The sequence below is a fragment of the Oncorhynchus clarkii genome, chromosome 18 (assembly GCF_045791955.1).
Source record: "Oncorhynchus clarkii lewisi isolate Uvic-CL-2024 chromosome 18, UVic_Ocla_1.0, whole genome shotgun sequence".
NCBI classification, from domain to species: Eukaryota; Metazoa; Chordata; class Actinopteri; order Salmoniformes; family Salmonidae; genus Oncorhynchus; species Oncorhynchus clarkii.
The window spans coordinates 32,095,506-32,119,037 of record NC_092164.1 but is presented as its reverse complement, the minus strand read 5'-3'; the positions used below and the strand labels follow the sequence as shown (position 1 = coordinate 32,119,037).

The 23,532-nt window shown below is 42.2% G+C and overlaps 1 protein-coding gene across 1 annotated transcript in view; it reads left to right on the top strand.

Annotated features, from left to right (window-relative positions):
* Nucleotides 1-23,532, top strand: part of LOC139373336 (oxysterol-binding protein-related protein 10-like) — a 140,688-nt gene that overhangs the window by 7,715 nt on the left and 109,441 nt on the right. The window contains exon 2 of the mRNA XM_071113738.1: nt 22,371-22,546. Within this exon, the coding sequence (XP_070969839.1) occupies nt 22,371-22,546 (176 nt within the window). The remainder of the gene's footprint in view (nt 1-22,370; nt 22,547-23,532) is intronic.

The following is a 23,532-nucleotide window of genomic DNA, read 5'->3' as shown; positions in this document are numbered from 1 at the left end:
TAGATTTACGTACAGAATAATATGAAATTATCTGAGACCAGGTTGATTTACTTCCCTTGAGGTCAGTGGCTTATTTGAAAACCACTGAACACTTGTCAGAATTGTGAAATTATGCGTGTGAAAGTTTAGACAGTGACCGATCATGAGGAAACTGGATGTATGGCAGGTTGTTTTGTATGGGCTCCTCAAACTGAGTTTATTTATTTTGGACATAGAACTTGAGGAAAGAGAGAGTTTATGGTAAAGTACCTAGTTGGCCACTTGAAAACACTTCTTGATACAATTGTTGAATAGCATGTTAGCTATGTGTGCCTTTTTTAAACTGGAACAGTTGAGGCATACATCAAATTCACAAAAAATGACAAATGGACAGTTTTTTAAAATTTCCTGTGGGAGTTTACACACCCAGGAAAAAGCTGGTAGTATTCATGGTGAAACGTCACTGTATCTATATAGGACTGCAGAGATGAGCTAAAGGACAGCAGTGTGCTAGAGCATATATCCGCTCTACTTAGACCCCTTTCTGTGTTTGCAAACATTGCCGCAATAGGACGATGTACGCAAGTTGTCTAATTTATGTTACTTATACAGTGCCTTGCGAAAGTATTCGGCCCCCTTGAACTTTGCGACCTTTTGCCACATTTCAGGCTTCAAACATAAAGATATAAAACTGTATTTTTTTGTGAAGAATCAACAACAAGTGGGACACAATCGTGAAGTGGAACGACATTTATTGGATATTTCAAACTTTTTTAACAAATCAAAAACTGAAAAATTGGGCGTGCAAAATTATTCAGCCCCCTTAAGTTAATACTTTGTAGCGCCACCTTTTGCTGCGATTACAGTTGTAAGTCGCTTGGGGTATGTCTCTATCAGTTTTGCACATCGAGAGACTGAATTTTTTTCCCATTCCTCCTTGCAAAACAGCTCGAGCTCAGTGAGGTTGGATGGAGAGCATTTGTGAACAGCAGTTTTCAGTTCTTTCCACAGATTCTCGATTGGATTCAGGTCTGGACTTTGACTTGGCCATTCTAACACCTGGATATGTTTATTTTTGAACCATTCCATTGTAGATTTTGCTTTATGTTTTGGATCATTGTCTTGTTGGAAGACAAATCTCCGTCCCAGTCTCAGGTCTTTTGCAGAATCCATCAGGTTTTCTTCCAGAATGGTCCTGTATTTGGCTCCATCCATCTTCCCATCAATTTTAACCATCTTCCCTGTCCCTGCTGAAGAAAAGCAGGCCCAAACCATGATGCTGCCACCACCATGTTTGACAGTGGGGATGGTGTGTTCAGGGTGATGAGCTGTGTTGCTTTTAACGCCAAACATAACGTTTTGCATTGTTGCCAAAAGGTTAAATTTTGGGTTCATCTGACCAGATCACCTTCTTCCACATGTTTGGTGTGTCTCCCAGGTGGCTTGTGGCAAACTTTAAACAACACTTTTTATGGATATCTTTAAGAAATGGCTTTCTTCTTGCCACTCTTCCATAAAGGCCAGATTTGTGCAATATACGACTGATTGTTGTCCTATGGACAGAGTCTCCCACCTCAGCTGTAGATCTCTGCAGTTCATCCAGAGTGATCATGGGCCTCTTGGCTGCATCTCTGATCAGTCTTCTCCTTGTATGAGCTAAAAGTTTAGAGGGACAGCCAGGTCTTGGTAGATTTGCAGTGGTCTGATACTCCTTCCATTTCAATATTATCGCTTGCACAGTGCTCCTTGGGATGTTTAAAGCTTGGGAAATCTTTTTGTATCCAAATCCGGCTTTAAACTTCTTCACAACAGTATCTCGGACCTGCCTGGTGTGTTCCTTGTTCTTCATGATGCTCTCTGCGCTTTTAACGGACCTCTGAGACTATCACAGTGCAGGTGCATATATACGGAGACTTGATTACACACAGGTGGATTGTATTTATCATCATTAGTCATTTAGGTCAACATTGGATCATTCAGAGATCCTCACTGAACTTCTTGAGAGAGTTTGCTGCACTGAAAGTAAAGGGGCTGAATAATTTTGCACGCCCAATTTTTTAGTTTTTGATTTGTTAAAAAAGTTTGAAATATCCAATAAATGTCGTTCCACTTCATGATTGTGTCCCACTTGTTGTTGATTCTTCACAAAAAAATACAGTTTTATATCTTTATGTTTGAAGCCTGAAATGTGGCAAAAGGTCGCAAAGTTCAAGGGGGCCGAATACTTTCGCAAGGCACTGTAAGTGCATTTCACACTACTTTTGGATTATAATTGGATTTTAAGGCTCATATGAATGTCCTGCTTAATATGTTTATGTCATCATCGCAAATCAACTGCATTATACTTTAAAAAACGAATGGCTCTTTTGGCTAGCTTTTTCTACAGCCTATATCAATGAGCGTTAGCATTTTAGCTACAACTGCTACATCCAAAATAGATATTTTGCAAAGATCCCAACCAGATAAACTCAGTGAAAGAAAATAAATGTCCCTTTTTCAGGACCCTATCTTTCAAAGATATTTCATAAAAATCCGGACAGCTACAGAGAGACCATGTGTAGCAACACCTGCACAGGATCGGTACAGCCGAACATCACACCTGCGGGACAGGTACAGGATGGCAACAACTGCCTGAGTTACACCAGTGCTCAGACTGTCCGCAATAGGCTGAGAGGCTGGACTGAGGGCTTGTAGACCTGTTGTAAGGCAGGTCCTCACCAGACATCACCGGCAACAACGTCGCCTATTGGCACAAACTAGAGGTCGACCGATTAATCGGAATGGCTGATTTAATTAGTGCCGATTTCAAGTTCATAACAATCGGAAATCGGTATTTTTGGGCGCCGATTTACCTTTTTTTTTATACCTTTATTTAACTAGACAAGTCAGTTAAGAACACATTATTTTCAATGACTGCCTAGGAACGGTGGGTTAACTGCCTTGTTCAGGGGCAGAACGACAGATTTTCACCTTGTCAGCTCGGGGGACCCAATCTTGCAACCTTACAGTTAACGAGTCCAACGCAATAATCACCTGCCTCTCTCTTGTTGCACTCCACAAGGAGACTGCCTGTTACGCGAATGCAGTAAGCCAAGGTAAGTTGCTAGGTAGCATTAAACTTACCTTTATAAAAAACAATCAATCAAAATCACTAGTTAACTACACATGGTTGATGATATTACTAGATATTATCTGGCGTGTCCTGCGTTGCATATAATCTGACTGAGCATACAAGTATCTGACTGAGCGGTGGTAGGCAGAAGCAGGCGCGTAAACATTCATTCAAACAGCACTTTCGTGCGTTTTGACAGCATCTCTTCATTGTGCGTCAAGCATTGCGCTGTTTATGACCTCAAGCTTATCAACTCCCGAGATGAGGCTCGTGTAACTGAAGTGAAATGGCTAGCTAGTTAGCGCGCGCTAATTGTCGTTGTGTTGCTGGTTCGAGCCCAGGGAGGAGCGAGGAGAGGGACAGAAGCTATACTGTTACACTGGCAATACTAAAGTGCCTATAAAAACATCCAATAGTCAAAGGTTAATGAAATACACATGGTATAGAGGGAAATAGTCCTATAATTCCTATAATAACTACAACCTAAAACTTCTTACCTGGGAATATTGAAGACTCATGTTAAAAGGAACCACCAGCTTTCATATGTTCTCATGTTCTGAGCAAGGAACTGAAACGTTAGCTTTCTTACATAGCACATATTGCACTTTTACTTTCTTCTCCAACACTTTGTTTTTGCATTATTTAAACCAAATTTAACATTAGTTACTTGAGGCTAAATTGATTTTATTGATGTATTATATTAAGTTCAAATAAGTGTTCATTCAGTATTGTTGTAATTGTCATTATTACATAATAATCTGTATCGGCGTTGAAAATCATATCGGTCGACCTCTAGCACAAACCCACTGTCGCTGGACCAGACGGGACTGGCAAATTTTTTTATTTTACTGATGAGTCGCGGTTCTGTCTCACCAGTGGGATGATGGTCGGATTCGCGTTTATCGTCAAAGGAATGAGCGTTACACCGAGGCCTGTACTCTGGAGCGGGATCGATTTGGAGGTGGGTCCGTCATGGTCTGGAGCGGTGTGTCACAGCATCATCAGATTGAGCAATCTTAATGCTGTGCGTTACAGGGAAGACATCCTCCTCCCTCATGTGGTACCCTTTCTGCAGGCTCATCCTGACATGACCCTCCAGCATGATAATGCCACCAGCCGTACTGCTCGTTCTGTGCGTGATTTCCTGCAAGACAGGAATGTCAGTGTTCTGCCATTGCCAGCGAAGAGCCCGGATCTCAATCCCATTGAGCACGTCTGGGACCTGTTGAATCGGAGGGTGAGGGCTAGGGCCATTCCCCCGCAGAAATGTCTGGGAATTTGCAGGTGCCTTGGTGGGGTAACATCTCACAGCAAGAACTGGCAAATCTAGTGCAGTCCATGAGGAGGAGATTCACTGTAGTACTTAATGCAGCTGGTGGCCACACCAGATACTGACAGTTAATTTTGACCCCCCTTTGTTCAGGGACACATTATTCCATTTCTGTTAGTCACATGTCTGTGGAACTTGTTCAGTTTGTCTCAGTTGTTGAATCTTGTTATGTTCATACAAATATTTACACGTTAAGTTTGCTGAAAATAAACGCAGTTGACAGTGCGAGGACATTTCTTTTTTTGCTGAGTTTATAATCTTGGCGACTGTTCAAGCAAGAATCCAAACATCATTTTAAGCCTATAGCACAAAGATTTTGTTTAGAAGTGGTGCAGTGTATGATGACTGCCAGGTACCTGGTTATTGATTCAAAACCAAAAGTGTTTTTCGAAGGAGATGTGACCTTTCTCACCACAACCTGAGTGAATGCATATACACACACGCTCTACCTCTTTTCAAAAGGTTAGCTCGTAGTATACTTCAAGCAGATGTATAGTTGACAAATATGTCTGTGTAAAACTCAACAAGGAGTTGGGTTTCGAGATGATTCTTCCACAAGAACAAAATACTTCTGTATATCTAAATGACTTTTTATGTATTGGAGGCAAATTTGGTTATTTGGAGTTCAAGGTAACTGTTCCATATTCAATTTAAAAAGTGATTAAGGGGCCTCCCGAGTGACGCAGCGGTCTAATGCACTGCATCTCAGTGCTAGAGGCGTGTCTAAACACCCAGGTTCAATCCAGGGGTCTACCACAACCAGCCGTGGCCGGGAGTCCGATAGGACATCTGGGTTTAGGGAGTGTTTGGCCGGAGGGGATTTACTTGGCTCATCGCCCCCTCAGTCACCAGCTGAACAGCGTTTCCATTGGTGCGGCTTCCGGCGGGTCATGTTTCGGAGGACGCATGACTCCACCATTGCCTCTCCCCAGCCCGTTGGGAGTGATGAGACAAGATCCGAGGAAACATGGAAACAAGACGGCTAAGCTACACTGAGCACCGGCTGAAGTTAATATGAAATCGCATTCCAAATCTCAGATTCACATTTTGGTCATTCAGCAGACGCTCTTATCCAGAGTGACTTACACTAGTAGTAAGTGCGTACTTTCATGCTTTTTGTTGTTGTACTGGTCCCCCATGGGAATCGAACTCCACAACCCTGGCGTTGCAAGCGCCAGACTCTACCAACTGAGCCACACAGGACCATTCACTGGAGCATGTTGTTTTCTTCTGTCAAAGTAAAATAATGCTAGCCTATTGAAACTACCTGAATCATCGCAGTAGTGTGCCTACCTGCCTTCTACTTGAAAATAATGAGAGCAACCAAGTTGAAAGCTTTTCCTGGGGTTACTGTACTATTATGTTACGGTGTGTGCCACTTTTCAATGCTTTTCTGCTAGTATAGCCCACTTCTTCTTGACATTTGATGTGTCAATGGGCCAAGTAAAGCCTACTGTACCAGTACATGTAACACTGTCTATAAGCTGGAAAAGCCAACAATATATTTTCCCTTCACCACAGATCTCATGGCCTTAAATTGCAGTTCTAACATAGTTCTAACATTGGACATAGTTTGTGTGACATTTGGGTTCACGTACAGGATTTCCAGACGTACTTTCAGTCGAGACTGATTTTCATCTAGCGGCCAAGGATGGCACATTTTCACATATTTGGGAAGCTGAAAGATGAATGTCAGAAAGTATGCCATAAAAAAAAAATGTCCTTTTGACATGTTTTCCACCAGCAAGTCGTATTTTGTCATGCACAACAGATGTGATAGTTCGGAAAAGCCTCCCATGCCTAAGAGTTAAAAAATGGCAAGGAATGCACAAGAGGCAGTCTGTCAGTGGGAGACTGTGTTGGTGTAATTACTAGGTCTGCCACTCACATCCCTGTGTCTAAGAGCATACACATTGTAGGCTATGTACAGTATGTACCTGGCTATGCAGTGTTCTTGTGAGCATCTCTGAGAGCGGGTCTGTGCCAAGTTTGCACTGTGTTTGGGTGATCATGTCAATCTCAATTGCTATATTGTAGGTGTGTGAATGTGCACGAGTATTGTACTGAATGCTTAGTTTTCATGTTTGTCTCACACGTATGCACATATTTGGGTGTCTATCTAGGTCCTCCAATTGTGCACCACACCATCACCCTGAGAGAGGGCCTGCATGTGCTTTAGGATGAATGGGTTGCCCCTCTATTACGGCTCCCCAGTCTATAAGGTCCCAATGCTCAGAGTGCAGCTTTCAGAGAAACTGGGCTGTTATACAGACAGACACTGTGACACCTTCCACGTCACATGCGCCTCATTACTTGCACGATTAATGTATCACAAGGCCTCTGGGTCAAACCAAATGCAAAGACTCCGGGAGGTACCATGGCCAATTTCCAAGCCAGCCAATACGTTTCTGATACTGCCATTGGGTCCAATTGGGAAGCTGGATGGTTGTAACATTCGGGGGGCCATCTACTAAAGGTGCAGTTATCAAATGTATACTGTGGGCTGGATGCTAAGCTGTTGAGTCTGACTTAAGTATGCTCTTTGTAATGTGTGGTAAGCCAAGCTTTTTCAGGGTTACTGTTTTATCACAACTCAAAATGTTTTCTTCTTTGAACTAGAACGAGTCCTCAGTGTGCCGGAGCTTAAGGCTGGTTTCCATGGGGATGGTACAGAGCTCAGGAGAAACCATTTAAAAACAACTGGATGAACAAATGTTTTCCGTTGCATAAGATGCTGCACTTTTCATTTGAACTCTGTTTTCATGTTTTCATATGCTTCACATTCTTATTTCAAATACAGTGCATTCGGAAAGTATTCAGACCCATATTTTGTTACGTTACAGCCTTATTCTAAAATTGATTATAAATGTTTTTTTCCCCATCAATCTACACACAATACCCCTTAATGACAAAGAAAAAACAGGTATTTTGAAATGTTTGCAAATGTATAAAGAAAATATCACATTTACATAAGTATTCAGACCCTTTACTCTGTACTTTGTTGAAGCACCACTGATTACAGTCTTCTTGGGTATGATGCTACAAGTTTCGCACATCTGTATTTGGGGAGTTTCTCCCATTTTCTTCTCTGCAGATCCTCTCAAGCTCTGTCAGGTTGGATGGAGAGTGCCGCTGTACAGCTATTTTCAGGTCTCTCCAGAGATATTCGTTCAGGTTCAAGTCCGGCCTCTGGCTGGGCCACTCAAGGACATTCAGAGACTTGTCCCAAAGCCACTCCTGCATTTTCTTGGCTGTGTGCTTATGGTTGCTGTCCTGTTGGAAGGTGAACCTTTGTCCCAGTCTGAGGTCCCGAGTGCCCTAGAGTAGGTTTTCATCAAGGATCTCTCTGTATTTTGCTCTGTTCATCTTGGTTAGCAGATGTTAATGCATGTGTAGCGAAATGCTTGTGCTTCTAGTTTCGACAGTGCAGTAATATCTAACAAGTAATCTTACAATTCCCCAACAACTACCTAATACACACAAATCTAAAGGGGTGAATGAGCATATGTACATATAAATATATGGATGAGCGATGGCCAAGCGGCATAGGCAAGGTGCAATAGATAGTATAAAATACAGTATATACATATGATATGAATAATGTAAGATATGTAAAGTGGCATTGTTTAAAGTGATCCATTTATTAAAGTGGCCAGTGATTGGGTCTCAATGTGGGCAGCAGCCTCTCTAAGTTAGTGATTGCTGTTTAGCAGTCTGATGGCCTTGAGATAGAAGCTGTTTTTCAGTCTCCCGGTCTCAGCTTTAATGCACCTGTACTGAACTCGCCTTCTGGATAGTAGCGGTTTGAACAGGCAGTGGCTCAGGTGGTTGTTGTCCTTGACAATCTTTTTGGCCTTCCTGTGACATCGGGTGCTGTAGGTGTCATGTAGGGCAGGTAGTGATGCGTTGTGCAGACGCACCACCCTCTGGAGTGCCTTGCGGTTGAGGGCGGTGCAGTTGCCGTACAGGATGCTCTCGATTGTGCATCTATAAAAGTTGGTCAGGATTTTGGGTGACAAGCCAAATTTCTTCAGCCTTCTGAGGTTGAAGAGGTGCTGTTGCTGCTCCTTCACCACACTGTCTGTGTGGGTGGACCATTTCAGTTTGTCAGTAATGTGTACGCAGAGGAACTTAACTTTCCACCTTCTCCACTGCTGTCCCGTTGATGTGGATAGAGGGGTGCACCCTCTGCTGTTTCCTGAAGTCCACGATCATCTCCTTTTGTTTTGTTGACGTTGAGTGAGAGGTTATTTTCCTGACACCACACTCCAAGTGCCCTCAGCTCCTCGCTGTAGGTTGTCTCATCGTTGTTGGTTATCAAGCCCACTACTGTTGTGTTGTCTGCAAACTTGATGATTTGAGTTGGATGCGTACATGGCCACGCAGTCATGTGCCTTTTTACTGAGGAGTGGCTTCCGTCTGGCCACTCTACCATAAAGGCTTGATTGGTGGAGTGCTGCAGAGATGGTTGTTCTTCTGGAAGGTTCTCCCATTTCCACAGAGGAGCTCTGGAGCTCTTTCAGAACGACCATCGAGTTCTTGGTCACCTCCCTGACCAATGGCCTTCTCCCCCGATTGCTCAGTTTGGCCGGGCGGCCAGCTCTAGGAGGAGTCTTGGTGGTTCCAAACTACTTCCATTTAAGAATGATGGAGGCCACTATGTTCTTGGGGACCTTCGATGCTGCAGAAATGTTTTGGTACCCTTCCCCAGATTTGTGTGTAGATTGAGGATGTTTATTTATTTGAGTGCACTTATGTTGGGCGATTTAGGCCTGGCTCGCAGTCTGCATTCCAATTCATCCCAAAAATGTTCAATGGGGTTGAGGTCAGAGCTCTGTGCAGGCCAGTCAAGTTCTTCCACACCAATCTCGACAAACCATTTCTGTATGGACCTCGCTTTGTGCACGTGGGCATTGTCATGCTGAAACAGGAAAGTGCCTTCCCCTAACCAAAGTGTTGCCACAAAATTGGAAGCACAGAATTGTCTAGAATGCTCTAGCGTTAAGATTTCCGTTACCTGGATCTAAGGGGCTGAGTCTAAACCATGAAAAACATCCCCAGACCATTATTACTTTACAGTTGGCACTAGCATCCACCGAACCCGGATTCGTCTGTCAGTTTGGCATTGCGCATGGTGGTTTTAGGCTTGTGTGCGGCTGCTCGGCCATGAAAACCCATTTCCTCCCGATGAACGGTTCTTGTGGTGACGTTGCTTCCAGAGGCAGTTTGGAACTCGGTAGTGAATGTTGCAACCGAGGACAGACAATTTTTACCCGCTTCAGCACTCGGTGGTCCCGTTCTGTGAGCTTGTGTGGCCTACCATTTCGCGGCTCAGCCGTTCTTGCCCCTATATGTTTCCACTTCACAATAACAGCACTTACAGATGACCTGGGCAGCTCTAGCAGAGCATAAATTTGATGAACTGACTTGTTGGAAAGGTGGCATCCTATTCTACTGCCAATGTTTGTCTATGGAGATGGCTGTGTGCTTGATTTTATACACCTGTCAGCAATGGGTATTGCTGAAATAGCCAAATCCATTTATTTGAAGGGGTGTCCATACATTTGTATATACAGTACCAGTCAAGTTTGGACACATTGTCATTCAAGGGTTTTTCTTTATTTTTTACTGTTTTCTACATTGTAGAATAATAGTGAAGACATCACAACTATGAAGTCATACATATGGAATCATGTAGTAACCATAAAATGGTATTTTAGATTCTTCAAAGTAGCCACCCTTTGCCTTGATGACAGCTTTGCACACTCTTGGCATTCTCTCAACCAGCTTCATGAGGTATTCACCTGGAATGCATTTCAATTAACAGATGTGCCTAGTGGAATCTCTTTCCTTCTTTAATGCGTTTGAGCCAATTAGTTGTGTTGTGACAAGGTACATACAGAAGATGGACCTATTCGGTAAAAGACCAAGTCCATATTAAGGCAAGAACAGCTCACATAAGGAAAGACAAACGACAGTTCATTACTTTGACTGATCTTCATGTCTTAGTGTGTAAAATGTTAAGTTCGAAAGTTTCTTCAAGTGCAGTCACAAAAACCATCAAGCGCTATGATGAAACTGGCTCTCATGAGGACGCCACAGGAAAGGAAGACCCAGAGTTACCTCTACTGCAGGGGATAAGTTCATTAAAGTTACCAGCCTCAGAAACTGTATCCCAATGAAATACTTCAGAGTTCAAGTAACAGACACATCTCAACATCAACTGTTCAGAGGAGACTGCGTGTATCAGGCCTTCCTGGTTGAATTGCTGCAAAAAAAACACTACTTAAGGACATTAATAAGCAAAAGAGACTTGCTTGGGCTAAGAAGCACGAGCAATGGACATTAGACCGGTGGAAATCTGTCCTTTGGTCTGAGGAGTCCAAATGTTTGATTTTTGGTTTCAACCGCCGTGTCTTTGTGAGACGCGGAGTAGTTGAACGGATGATCTCTGCATGTGTGGTTCCCACCGTGAAGGATGGAGGTGTGATGGTGCTTTGCTGGTGACACTGTCAGTGATTTATTTAGAATTTAAGGCACACTTAACCAGCATGGCTACCTTAGCATTCTGCAGCGATATGACCGGTCCCACTAAGCGCAAACCAAATGGGATATAAATTTTGTTTTTCAACTCGACAATGACCCAACACACCTCCAGGCTGTGGAAGTGCTATTTTACCAAGAGCGAGAGTGATGGAGTGCTTGCATCAGATGACCTGGCCTCCACAATCACCCGACCTCAACCCAATTGAGATGGTTTGGGATGAGTTGGACCCCAGAGTGAAGGAAAAGCAGCCAACAAGTACTCAGCATATGTGGGAACTCCTTCAAGACTGTTGGAAAAGCATTCCTCATGAAGCTGATTGAGAAAATGCCAAGAGTGTGAAAAGCTGTCATCAAGGCAAAGGGTGGTTACTTTAAAGAATCTGAAATATAAAGTATAATTTGAATTTTATTGAGAAATATATATATTTTTACTATATTATTCCATGTCTTATTTCATAGTTTGTCTTCACTATTATTCTACAAAGTAAAAATAAAATGAAACCCTTGACTGAGGTGTCTAAACATTTTTGACTAGTACTGTATAGGGTATATTAAGATGGTATTATTATTTTTCCCAAATGTATGAAGATGAGATGTAAGCTCCAATGGGTATTTGGCAACCTTGTAAATAACAGTGTAATAAAAGTTATAAAGCTGCTCTCAGTTATGTTAGGCTATACAGTCTGCCAGCTGTTTGTGTTAGTCTCCCGTCATCTTGTCTGTCCTCCGGTATCCCCATCCATCAGTTTCCTCTGTTTGTGTTAGTCTCCCCTCATCTTGTCTGTCCTCCGGTATCCCCATCCATCAGTTTCCTCATGCTGTTTGTGTTAGTCTCCCCTCATGTTGTCTATCCTCCGGTATCCCCATCCATCAGTTTCCTCTGTTTGTGTTAGTCTCTCCTCATGTTGTCTATCCTCCGGTATCCCCATCCATCAGTTTCCTCTGTTTGTGTTAGTCTCCCCTCATGTTGTCTATCCTCCGGTATCCCCATCCATCAGTTTCCTCATGCTGTTTGCGTATTCATGCAAGAGCTCTAGAGGAGACCCAGAATGTGCTGATATGCATTTCCTTTTAGCAAAGTCAATGTTAATACCGTTAGGAAATGCCTGGCTGTCTGTGTATGTGAAAGAATGTGCAACAGTAAGCACTTTTGAGTGTATTATCATGGTGGAGAATAATTAGTTTAATTCCAGTAGTATTCCCTATTGAAATGCTATTTTGGGAGTGCTGGGTGTAGTACCACTGCTCACCACTATGATTGAACAATACCTGACGACTCAAACTGATTTCCCCCCCCCCCCCCCTATTCTAGGTTTGCTACATACTTCAGTCTGAGACTGCTATTGTTGAAGTTGTTTGTGATTAAATCAAAATTAGTGGTGTTGTGCAAAACAGTCATGCGATTGGATCATCTCTAACTAATCAGAGTATCGCTGCTTTGAATTACCCATGTATGTTCTGGCTCTGGGCCAACCCATCAGGTTCTGGTTCCAATCAGAATGGTTAGAAATGGTTTCGTTCTAGATATCATTGAGGAGGTACTCAGATCCAGACTTATTGCGGCGAAAAAACGAACGTCCATGGGCCTAGCGTTTGGCCGAAGCAAGGTGTTTGGGTAGCCAGGAAAGATTGTACCCACCTCGACTTTGGTGTTCCGCTTCTTCCGCCCCCATAGAGTGGTGCTATGACTGATAGTCTTGAGTTGGAACTGTTGGACATCAGGCCCTCAGGAGAATGGAGCTCAATTGAAAGTATCTGTTTCATTGGGTTATCAATCATTGTTCAACATAGGTCTTTTAGCAGTTCTGTCCAGTGTGGGTACCTTGTGCCTCCTGGTAATTGGTGTCCGCAGTAGGATGTCCCTTTGGGCTATTGGAGTTGAACCAGGAGTCGTGTGAGAGGGATGTCTCGGAAGTATGAGGATAGTTTCCCCATGCTTTGTTACAGTTTCTAGTGTGCTACTTAGCCATGAATTTGATTTCACCTGGGGACAGTGTGCTGCAGTGTTGTCATGGTATTGTACTGAAACAACTGGCTGTTTAGTAAGGAGTAAGGTTACACTATCCATCACTTTTAACACCATTACCATTTGTTTTCCACTGACAGGGCCAGGACTATATCTGGGGTCAATTATAAATCCTGCTCTTTGCTGACTGTGTCAGGGTTGAAATACTGACCCAGGCACAAAGATCCCCGTTGCACACATTAATCACATTCTCTTGGGATGGAGCGGGAGGTCGTGGGTGTGGGATCCATTTCCAGATGGCACTACACTTTATGGAAATCCTGAGGATTAATGGGAAAATGGCTAATGTGAAGGACCCAGCTATCATTGCCCACATTTAGAGTCTGATGCACTGCATACATTCAAGTTAAGGTAATGCACATTTGTGGACTGTTAAGGTCTCGTAAAGTTGACAATTTTATCACCAGCTTAAGTCAGAACAACATTCCCTTTTGGGAAGCATGCAATGTGCACGCACACAAAATGTATTGAACACCAGAGATTTAGTTCAAGCTGTCTTGAGTGTTAATGCAAAGGGGCCGGTGAAATATGACCATTATCACGGATACATCTTCTGCTGCAAGATACAAATTGCCCTAATGAAACAACGTATGAATAGATTAAAATAGGCTGGTATGCTAAATGAGCCTCTAGAACAAAGCAACAAGCTCCAAGACCAGCTGATGCAAGCTTGGAATCCAGTAAAATTAATTACATTTGCCAAAATGAGAGAGCTAAGTACTCGTGCCGATACAGAAATAAATTAAATCATTCAAAATACTACACCAGAGAGCATGATTTGGCCACAGAGGATAATTAACTTTTTTTTTTTTTAAATGAGCTGTGTGTTTTGTTTTAAGCGTGCAGTTAGGGAAATGCGCATGGCAAATAGCTTAATAGCTTAGATGTATAAAATCTTCCCTCATGTGGCACTTTGGGGTGGACCCACCTGTCTCAATCAATGAAAGAAATGGACAAGATGGCAGTGAACACATTGTTGAATTGCTTCAATGAGCAAAAATTTATTTATTTTAATACAAGTTAATTTTTTTCAAACAAACCACCTGCAACTAGACAGAGACATTTTAGAACATCCATGTTTGACCCGAAATCAAGAACGAAGATCGTATCGGCAGGTTAAGGTTGGCCAAATGCTCTGTCCTACGCCAAACATAGCCAGCCGATCTGACCCTCTTGCTTACAGCTGCAATAGGGTTGGACAGCATTCCTATGTCGATTAAGACACCACAGAACCGGTGCGAGATATGACTCGGAAAACATACCTCAATCCAGGGTTGAGAAATGCGTAATACTCCATCCAAATTGTCCAATTATCCCAACTGTTACACCTAGTGCAGCTTGTAAGCAAGCGGGTCGGATCTGTTGGCTATGCCAAACAGTACCTATCCTGTAACGGCTAATGGAACATAACATTAGCCAGTTACATGGCATTAGCCATATGCAAGCTAAGTTACTGCTAGTTAATAAAGCTAACAACATGTCTTCATCAAGTAAGGTTAGCCTATCAAAAATGAATGAAATACTCCTCCAACACATATAAATGTACAGTAGGCCTACCTTACAACATTACAACAAACCATGTTTCATTTGAATAAATATCATGCAAATCATTAGGCTACATGGGGTATAAGAAAATTGCCATTGAAAATGTGGGTATAATTCACCGGGAAGTTAAGATGAGCTGTTTGATATGGAAGCCCATTCCCGCCACCCAAGAATAAAATGCATATATTCATAAAGTATTCAGAACCAATGACTTTTTCCACATTTTGTTATGTTAAAGCCTTATTCTAAAATTGATTTAAATTAAAGTTTTTCCTCGCCAATCTACACACAATACCCCAAAATGACAAAGCGAAAACAGGTTTTTAGACATTTTGGCCAATTTATTAACAAAACAGAACTACCTTTACACAAGTATTCAGACCATTTGCTATGAGACTCAATTGAGCTCAGACGCATCCTGTTTCCATTGATCATCCTTGACGTTTCTACAACCTGATTGGAGTCTAGCTGTGGTAAATTTGATTGATTGGGCGTGATTTGGAAAGGCACACACCTGTCTATATAAGGTCCCACAGTTGACAGTGCATGTCAGAGCAAAAACCAAGCCATGAGGTTGAAGTAATTCTTCGTAGAGCTCCGAGACGACAGGATTGTGTTGAGGCACAGATCTGGGGAAGGGTACCAAACATTTCTGTAACATTGAAGGTCCCCAAGAACACCGTGACCTCGATCATTCTTAAATGGAAAAAGTTTGGAACCACCAAGACTATTTCTAGAGCTGGCCGCCCGGCCAAACGGAGCAATCGGTGAGAAGGGCCTTAGTCAGGGAGGTGACCAAGAACCTGATGGTCACTCTGACAGAGCTCTAGAGTTCCTCTGTGGAGATGGGAGAGCCTTCCAGAAGGACAACCATCTCTGCAGCACTCAACCAATCAGGCCTTTATGGTAGAGTGGCCAGACGGAAGCCACTCCTCAGTAAAAGGCACATGACCGCCCTCTTGGAGTTTGCCAAAAGGCACCTAAAGACCCTGACAAAGAGAAACAAGATTCTCTGGTCTGATGAAACCAAGATTGAACTCTTTGGCCAAGCGTCACGTCTGGAGGAAACGGGCACCATCCATACAGTGAAGCATGGTGGTGGCAGCATCATGCTGTGAGGACGTTTTTCAGTAGCAGGGACTGAGAGACTAGTCAGGATTGAGGGAAAGCTGAACGGCGCAAAGAGAGAGAGAGAGCGAGAGATCCTTGATGAAAACCAGCTCCAGCAGTCAGATCCTGAGCGCTCTGAAGGTTCATCTTCCAACAGGACAACGAGCCTAAGCACACAGCCAACACAACACAGGAGTGGCTTCAGGACAAGTCTCTGAATGTCCTTGAGTGGCCCAGCCAGAGCTTGGACTTGAACCTGATCAGACATCTCTGGAGAGACCTGAAAATAGCTGTGCAGTGACTCTTCCATCTAACCTGACAGAACTTGAGAGGATCTGCAAAGAAGAATGAGAGAAACTCCCCAAATACAGGTGTGCCAAGCTTGTAGTGTTACACCCAAGAAGACTCAAGGCTGTAATTGCTGCCAAAGGTGCTTCAACAAAGTAGTAAAGGGTCTGAATACTTACGTTAATGTGATGTTTTAGGTCATTTAAACATCTCTTTTTGCTTTGTCATTATGGGGTTGTGTGTGTAGATTGAGGAGAAAAAAAAACAATTTAATACATTTTAGAATAAGGCTGTAACGCAACAAAATGTGAAAGAGGTCCAAGGGTCTATTTCTTCCGAATGCACTGTAGATCATGCATGGGTTATGTTTCTTCATTTGTAGCATTGTGTGGCAATTTCCATCAATCCACATTGTAGAAATCAGCACAGCAGGGCTGCCCGTAAATGTGTGGGGAGTTGACATTTGCCCCAGCACTTTTGAGTTGGTTTAATAAAAATAGACAAGACAGCATTAAGAGGGACAAAGTACTGTTGTTTAGACTGATTTGCCTCATAATTTGTTTGACAGGACTTTGTTTTCGTCCTCCCTAGGGCCAGGAGTTTATTTATGACCTGATTAGAAAAATGCTGGTCCCATCGTAGTCTATTTTTTACAGTTGATTTATTACTATGTCATCCCATACAACTAGGGTCTGAAGTTTACCCGGTCAGGTTAGCCTACCAGATCAGGAAAAACTCCGGGCCCCAGGAAAACAATTCCCCCCCACCACCACCACACATTGCGGTGCCACCTCTGAAATCGCCACACGTTACAAATGAAAACCTGATGATCTACTATCTAAAAATGGATTTACATATCTTGTTTTTTTTTAAATACTGTAGTACCAACATTTTAAAAAACTGTGCCCGGGAATGGGCTTCAATGGTTTTATGTGGCTCATTACAGCCAGCAGCTACTGCGACAATTTCAGAATGTGACAGGCTGCAATTTCAGTAAAAACTAAATAAAGCAAGCCTCAAATATAACGAACATGTCTATACATTTATACTGTAGGAGTTTTGAGCTCAACAAGAACATTTTGTTTACACTGCTCTGCTCAAAGGGGGGGGGGGGCAATTTCTTTTTTGGAGGGGGGGGGTGAGTAACTTGCAAAGTAAGAATTTCGCACGTTTAGACAATAGTAATGTCTCTCGAGAATCTCTCCAGTGTCCATCGTCAATGTGAAAACGGTCTATGATGATGCTCTCTGTTCTGGTTGTAGCAGTGTGGAGGTTTTTGTCTGTGGGTGCTGTTGACCTGTAAGTACTCGCTCGGCTTGTTCCAAAGCCTGGTCAATAGAGGTGCTTCTCTAATCGCACTTTGGAAAGAGACGATTGATCGGCTGTAAGGGAATCTCCAGGTAATAACACTTCAGGGTCTAGATGGCCATACAATGAAAGGCCAACCAAACAGGGTAACACACTGTCTATGTCATGAATGCTTTGTTGTGACAAGTCAGCCTAATAGGTGACAAACTGGTACTGTCCCATAGCCAGGACTGGAGTGGGTGTGTCCTTTATTTGCTCTGTGTATGTCATGTTGCAGGCTCTGACTGAAATTAAATTAGGCCTAAGCTTGGGGCCATTCAATAATCAAAGGTAACAAACCTGTCTGATTCCGTTTAATTTTCACTTTGCGAGCTGTGAGCTCCAGCCTCTCCACTCCACACATACACTCTAATGCCTTCTTGGGTCATTTGGGATAGCTAGTGGGTAGGTGTTGAAGTCACTTCTTAATGAGCTCAGTAATATGGCTGAAGCTTCTATAATGAAGAGCCCCTGTGAAATATCTATTTTTGCATGAAAGGTGAGAGGAATTTGAGTGGTGGAAACATTGAGGAGAATGGGAGACCCACGGTATCGGCACGGAATGCATGGAACGACAAAGTGTGTTTCAGAAATCTACTATTTTAACCTAAAGCATTTTATAAAGACCTTTATTTATAATACAATGTTATGGGAAATGGGAATGAGAGGGCTACTTACTGTGTTGGGAAAGGATCACCACAGTGATTGAATGAGGGTATGAGGCATGAGTTGAGCTGTTCAGAGCCTTGACTTCAGTGCTGGACAGGATTTGACTGGGTAGATAAACAATAACACAACACAGACAAAAGAGCTATGAATGATTTAGTCCAAGTAAGGAGTAAAATCATTGATGTGTAATAATGTGATTGTGTATGTGATTGACTCTACATATAGTAATGAGAGAAAATTGATAGGGGTACTCACAGTGCTTGGAGAGGAAACATTCAATGTGTCAGTGGATGAGAGGGCACATGATGGCAATGGTTGTGGAATGGTCATCTCTAAATCAGGGCACTTAGCTGTAAATACAAATAGCAGATACATTCCATTACAGCTGCGCCGTCGTAGGTTTGGACAATGAGTTTCTCTATGAACTTAAACTCGGAAGTTTCAAAATTCACAAAGTCAAACACAGACTGCGCATCTTGCCCACTTGACACATCAAAGTAGCCAAAGAAACGTTCCTGAATAAAGCCCTGATCATCCACATACCTGACGATAACTGACAACTGCAAGCAGACTGCTGGCACCATTAGGTCCCAGAGTGGTGGGGCAATTTTTACCCCCTGGGGCCCAGAGTTTTCCCTTATCTATTAACCTAACCAGGAAAACTCTGGACCCTAAGGTATGGCAGTGATTAATCAGTTGTAAAAAGGTTTTATAAGGGCTTTGATGGGACCAGTTTTTCCTAATCAGGTCACATGTTTGTTTTTTTAACTCTTGGACCTGGGGGGGATGAAAACCCTTTCAAACTGCAGCAACCTTATACTTGTTCATATTAATTATATTTAGACTAGATTAGGAGGGGTATTTCCTCTTCACAGAGACAACTGCTAGACAGTATAACTCACTGGGCTGAGCTTGCTTTATGCATGTTTGCATCATGCACGCTTATGCAACTGTGCCTTATAAAAAATGAACTCATCTGTCATCACTATGTTGTATTGATTATTTCCAGTGAATCATTTTGGGTTGAAAACGAATAGGCAGCCTAGCCAGCCCAATTTTGAATATAAAACTAATTTCATCACATTCACATTTTCTCCTGACATACATACAAATTGACCATTAAAAACAACGTGACCAATTAGTTTACCCTGAAAAAATGGACAGGTCACATAGGCTGTATGCTATGGAACGCCGTTTGGGTCTTTGCATGTCAAAAAAGATACACGTCAAATAACGTTTGCGCTCATGAACGTTTTACGTAGTTACTACACATTGATTACACTATCCCTCGTATTTCAGATGATTACACTATCCCTCGTATTTCAGATGATTACACTATCCCTCGTATTTCAGATGATTACACTATCCCTCGTATTTCAGATGATTACACTATCCCTCGTATTTCAGGTCTCGCGCACCTACAGTGCTGGTCATTTAAAAAAGCTAGCTAGCTCATGGATGCAAACAATGTTCTTCCCCAAAAACATAGCAAAACGACAATCTGTTTCAGTAGCTATATAGTTAGCTAGCTAACTATATAGCTAGGTGTCATCTAAAATAACCCTAATTCATAAGACCGTTCTTATTTGATTGATGGTTGTCAGACCAATCTATGTGAAGCTAGCCACAATAAGGATTAGCCACAATAGTGAACTTTGTTTCGCCTTCAAAATAAGTGTCATGCTAAACAAGTTTGAAATGTTATATAAAATCAACAAAAGACAATCATTTGTTAATTTGACAAATCTGTTGAAACCACACTGGATGTATTAGACTTTAGAATTGCATTGGGGCATACTTATTTCACTGTACAGCCTTACCCCTTGTCATTGATCCACAATCCATAGGTATCAGTCTACTCAGTGACACCCAGAGAACATTAGTTTCGTAGCTCTTATTGTGGGACTCTAAAACTGTGAATTGAGCCACATGTATTGTCAACCTATGTGTATTGAACACTATTCCAGATGTTTGAGTCTGAAAACTCTGAGGAGTACATTGGGGAAAAAATATATTGGGTATTGAGTAGACTGTTACCCCATTTCATTGATCCCCAATCCTTAGGTAAAACTGTACAGTGCCATATGAATGTCAATACACACAATATGCTAACTGGGAAGGGGTTTCACACAGTCACAGTCCTGCGATAAGAGCTACAATGCTAGTATTTTCGTAAACTCTTCACAGTTGTGTTCTGTGGGTATCACAGAGTAGACTGATACCCCATTTCATTGCTTCACATTCCAACCTTGTTTGACATTATCTGTTCTAAATATGGCATGATTCCACCAATTGTAACCTTCTGCATCACTTTCAAGAGGTACTTTTGAAGGCAAACAGTCAATTCCAATATTGTGCCTAATCCTTATTGTGGCTAGCTTCACAACACATAACCCAGTCCGGTCGAGCCTCATGAAGCTTGCTGGCTTATAATGTTAGCTTTGGGCAACAGGGTTTAGTAGCTGGCTAGCTATTTATTTTCATGAACTGAAGTTCAATTTCAACAGGCGAACAAGTGGCTACCTAGCTAATACCAGAAGTTTCGGTCCAGCACAACATTCTACAATTAAACTGTGTTATTTGACGTGTCAAATACAGCTGTTCCTAGTAACGTAGTAGCCTAGAGTTGATCAGACTGAAAAATTGTCTCGTTTTCATCCCATCCAGCATGTCAGAGCTCTAATGTTTAGGTGAAGCCAAGGTTGCTACCCCATTTATGTAATGAGTTTTTGCTTGTGTCTGTCTGGAGTGATTATGTGTTATCATCTTTGCTAAATAAATACCGGAGGAAAGTGGAAAGCTTACTTGAGCGGGTGAAAAACATTATCTGCATCAACCTCTCTCTCTTTTTAATCTAACTTTTAATGAATGATGCGATGGAAGCTATCAAATCATTCTGAATTGATTTCGACATCCCAGTAAATGTGCAATTACCTCTGCAACCTCCTTGTAGTTGCCCTTGTTAGCGGGAACTTTCCCTTTCGTCGTGTCCTCTAAAAGCCAGTTCTTGCATGTCCAAAAACGCAGTGGTGTTGATAAGCCGCTTGAAAACATCCCTGTTTCAAATCAAATTGTATTGGTCACATACACATGGTTAGCAGATGTTAATGCGAGTGTAGCGAAATGCTTGTTTTCTTACTTCCTCATAGTGTTGCACAGTTTGAATACACAGACCTTCGCCATGATCGATGCAGCTTTTTCCCAGAAGGCTGAATCTGATGTGGACATTTAATATGCTCCCTGCATTTGTTTTGCCGTTTTAGCTGAACGATCGATGTTCTTCAGGTCACTGTACCCTCCTTTCGCCCATGGCTCACACTTTCCAAAAACAAGGCGAGGTCACCAATACAGGCGGCTTGATGAAAGGCTAACCAGCTAACATATGTTTGATACCAATTCGTATTGAATGTCCTCACCTTTTTCATCCTTCTTCATGAAACTGATCTCAGGCATAGGTCGACCCTTCGTTTTAATTCGTACCTTTTCCGTGTACCCCAGAGAATGAAAGGGGTAAAAGTCAACAACATTTTCGGTAGCGTTGGCGGCGAGCTGATAGCTAGCTAGCTACTGCTACTTGCCCCGAAGTTAGCAATGCAAATTGAAATAGATTGCACTAACTGGACACTACAATAAAGTTCTAAAACCAAGATAACTATTTTTTATAATCTACCTCTTCCGTCTCATGTAATTTGAAAAAACTCTTTTGAATTGAATAATATCCAAGAAATGCTCAGCTATCACTTTCAATCTCTCTCCAATAATACTCTGCGACACAACCCCAATACAACACACTAGGTTAATTCTCTGATCCTAATCCTATGATGGGATGGACAACATGTCAGTTTATACTGCAAAAGCTTTGATTTGTTGGAAGTTATCCTGCGGAAATGGTCATAATTACCATGTAGGTCAATGGAAGGGGGCGAGGCCTACAAGCCTCCAAAGTTTTGTATTGAAGTCAATGTACCCAGAGGAGGACAAGAAGCTAGCTGTCCTCCGGCTACACCATTGTGCTACCACAGAGAGTGCTGTTGAAGTTACTATAGACCTTCATTGCAAAAAACACCAGTGTTTTAATCAATTATGTTGTGGCATATGAATATATTTAGTATAGCTTTATTTAAAAATGATAACTTTTAGTGTTTCACTATAAAAAAAATGAAATTTCACTGAGGAGGATGGTCCTCCCCTTCGTCCACTGGTGTGCATGTGTCTCTTGCTCTCTTTTTCTCTCTCTCTCTCTGTCTCATGACACTATTACTTAGCAGTTGCCATTACTGCTAAAGTAATAGCAGACGTATTAAACAATGATGAGTACGTAAAGAATCAATACCTAAAAAAAAATCTCTCCCTCTCTGTTCCCCTCTTTTTCTTTTCTCTTTCACTATGCCTCCCTTTTCTCTCACCCTCTCATACAGGTACTTTGTGCTGGATCCAGAGCTGGGACAGCTGCAGTACTTTGTACATGAACAGGGCAAGAGCCAGAAGCCCAGGGGCTCCTTGCCTCTGATTGGTGCATCGGTTGTCCAGAGTGATGAGGCACCACACATGTTTATCGTCAACTCGTTCAATGGCGAGCTTTACAAGCTCAGAGGTACGCAGACACTTAATTGCCAATTATTCAGCTTCCTCAAATGAAACTGTTATAATATTAAGTATTTATTTGACATGCTGCCTAGTCAGAGATTGGGCATACAGGGAGATTGCATGGGGACATTGGGATGTGTGCATTTCCTAACGGGTGTTTTGCAGTTACGTCATAGAGTGATACCACTTGAGCAGCTTAAATTGTGCAACTGCCGAAAAACATCTCTTTTGTTTAGGAAAAGCACATAATGAAATTGAACCTGGAATGTTATAACTTAGCTTAAAAAAAATGTCATGAGTTGCATTACGAACTTTAATTTCCCACATTTGACATGAGTTTGTCAGAAGTAGGACTGGGACGATACCAGTACCGCAATATTCTTTTCCATGGCAAAAATAAAAACACGAAGCAGACCAAGCTCTTTGGTCCTTTAAAAAACCTGCTGTATATCAAATATTGTGTGCTATAGCTTGAAAAAACTAAAATGTTGACTCTGGATGACAACATAAGGATGTTTGTTTCCAAGCTTAGGGCTGTTTTCCTAAGGGAGTTAAAACCGCTTTGTGTTTTGTTTCCTTGGCACGATACTAACGAGTGTCGCGGTTCTGGCATCGTCCCGGCTCTAGCCCTATGCTTGTATCCACTGATTCAGCGAGAGTCTACCTGTTGCTCTGCTTCAGTCTCTGGAATGTCCCCATACATTCGCCAAGAGAGCTACCAGAATAACTGGCCCATGATCTGTGGATGATGTAGGATCCATCTATTGAGCTCAGAGCAAGTGATAGTCCCACAGAGAATAAGTGATTGTAGTAAATCAATGCAGGAGTACAGGGATCCACTGTCTACAATGCAGATATGGAATTAGATACAGCTTAAATGAAAGAAGGTTAAATTACGGTCCTTATCAAAGAAGCTAGTTGGGTGCATGTTGTGTTGCTTGGAAGGTCTAAACACTATACTTAGTGGCTTACAAATCATTCCTTTCATTGGGA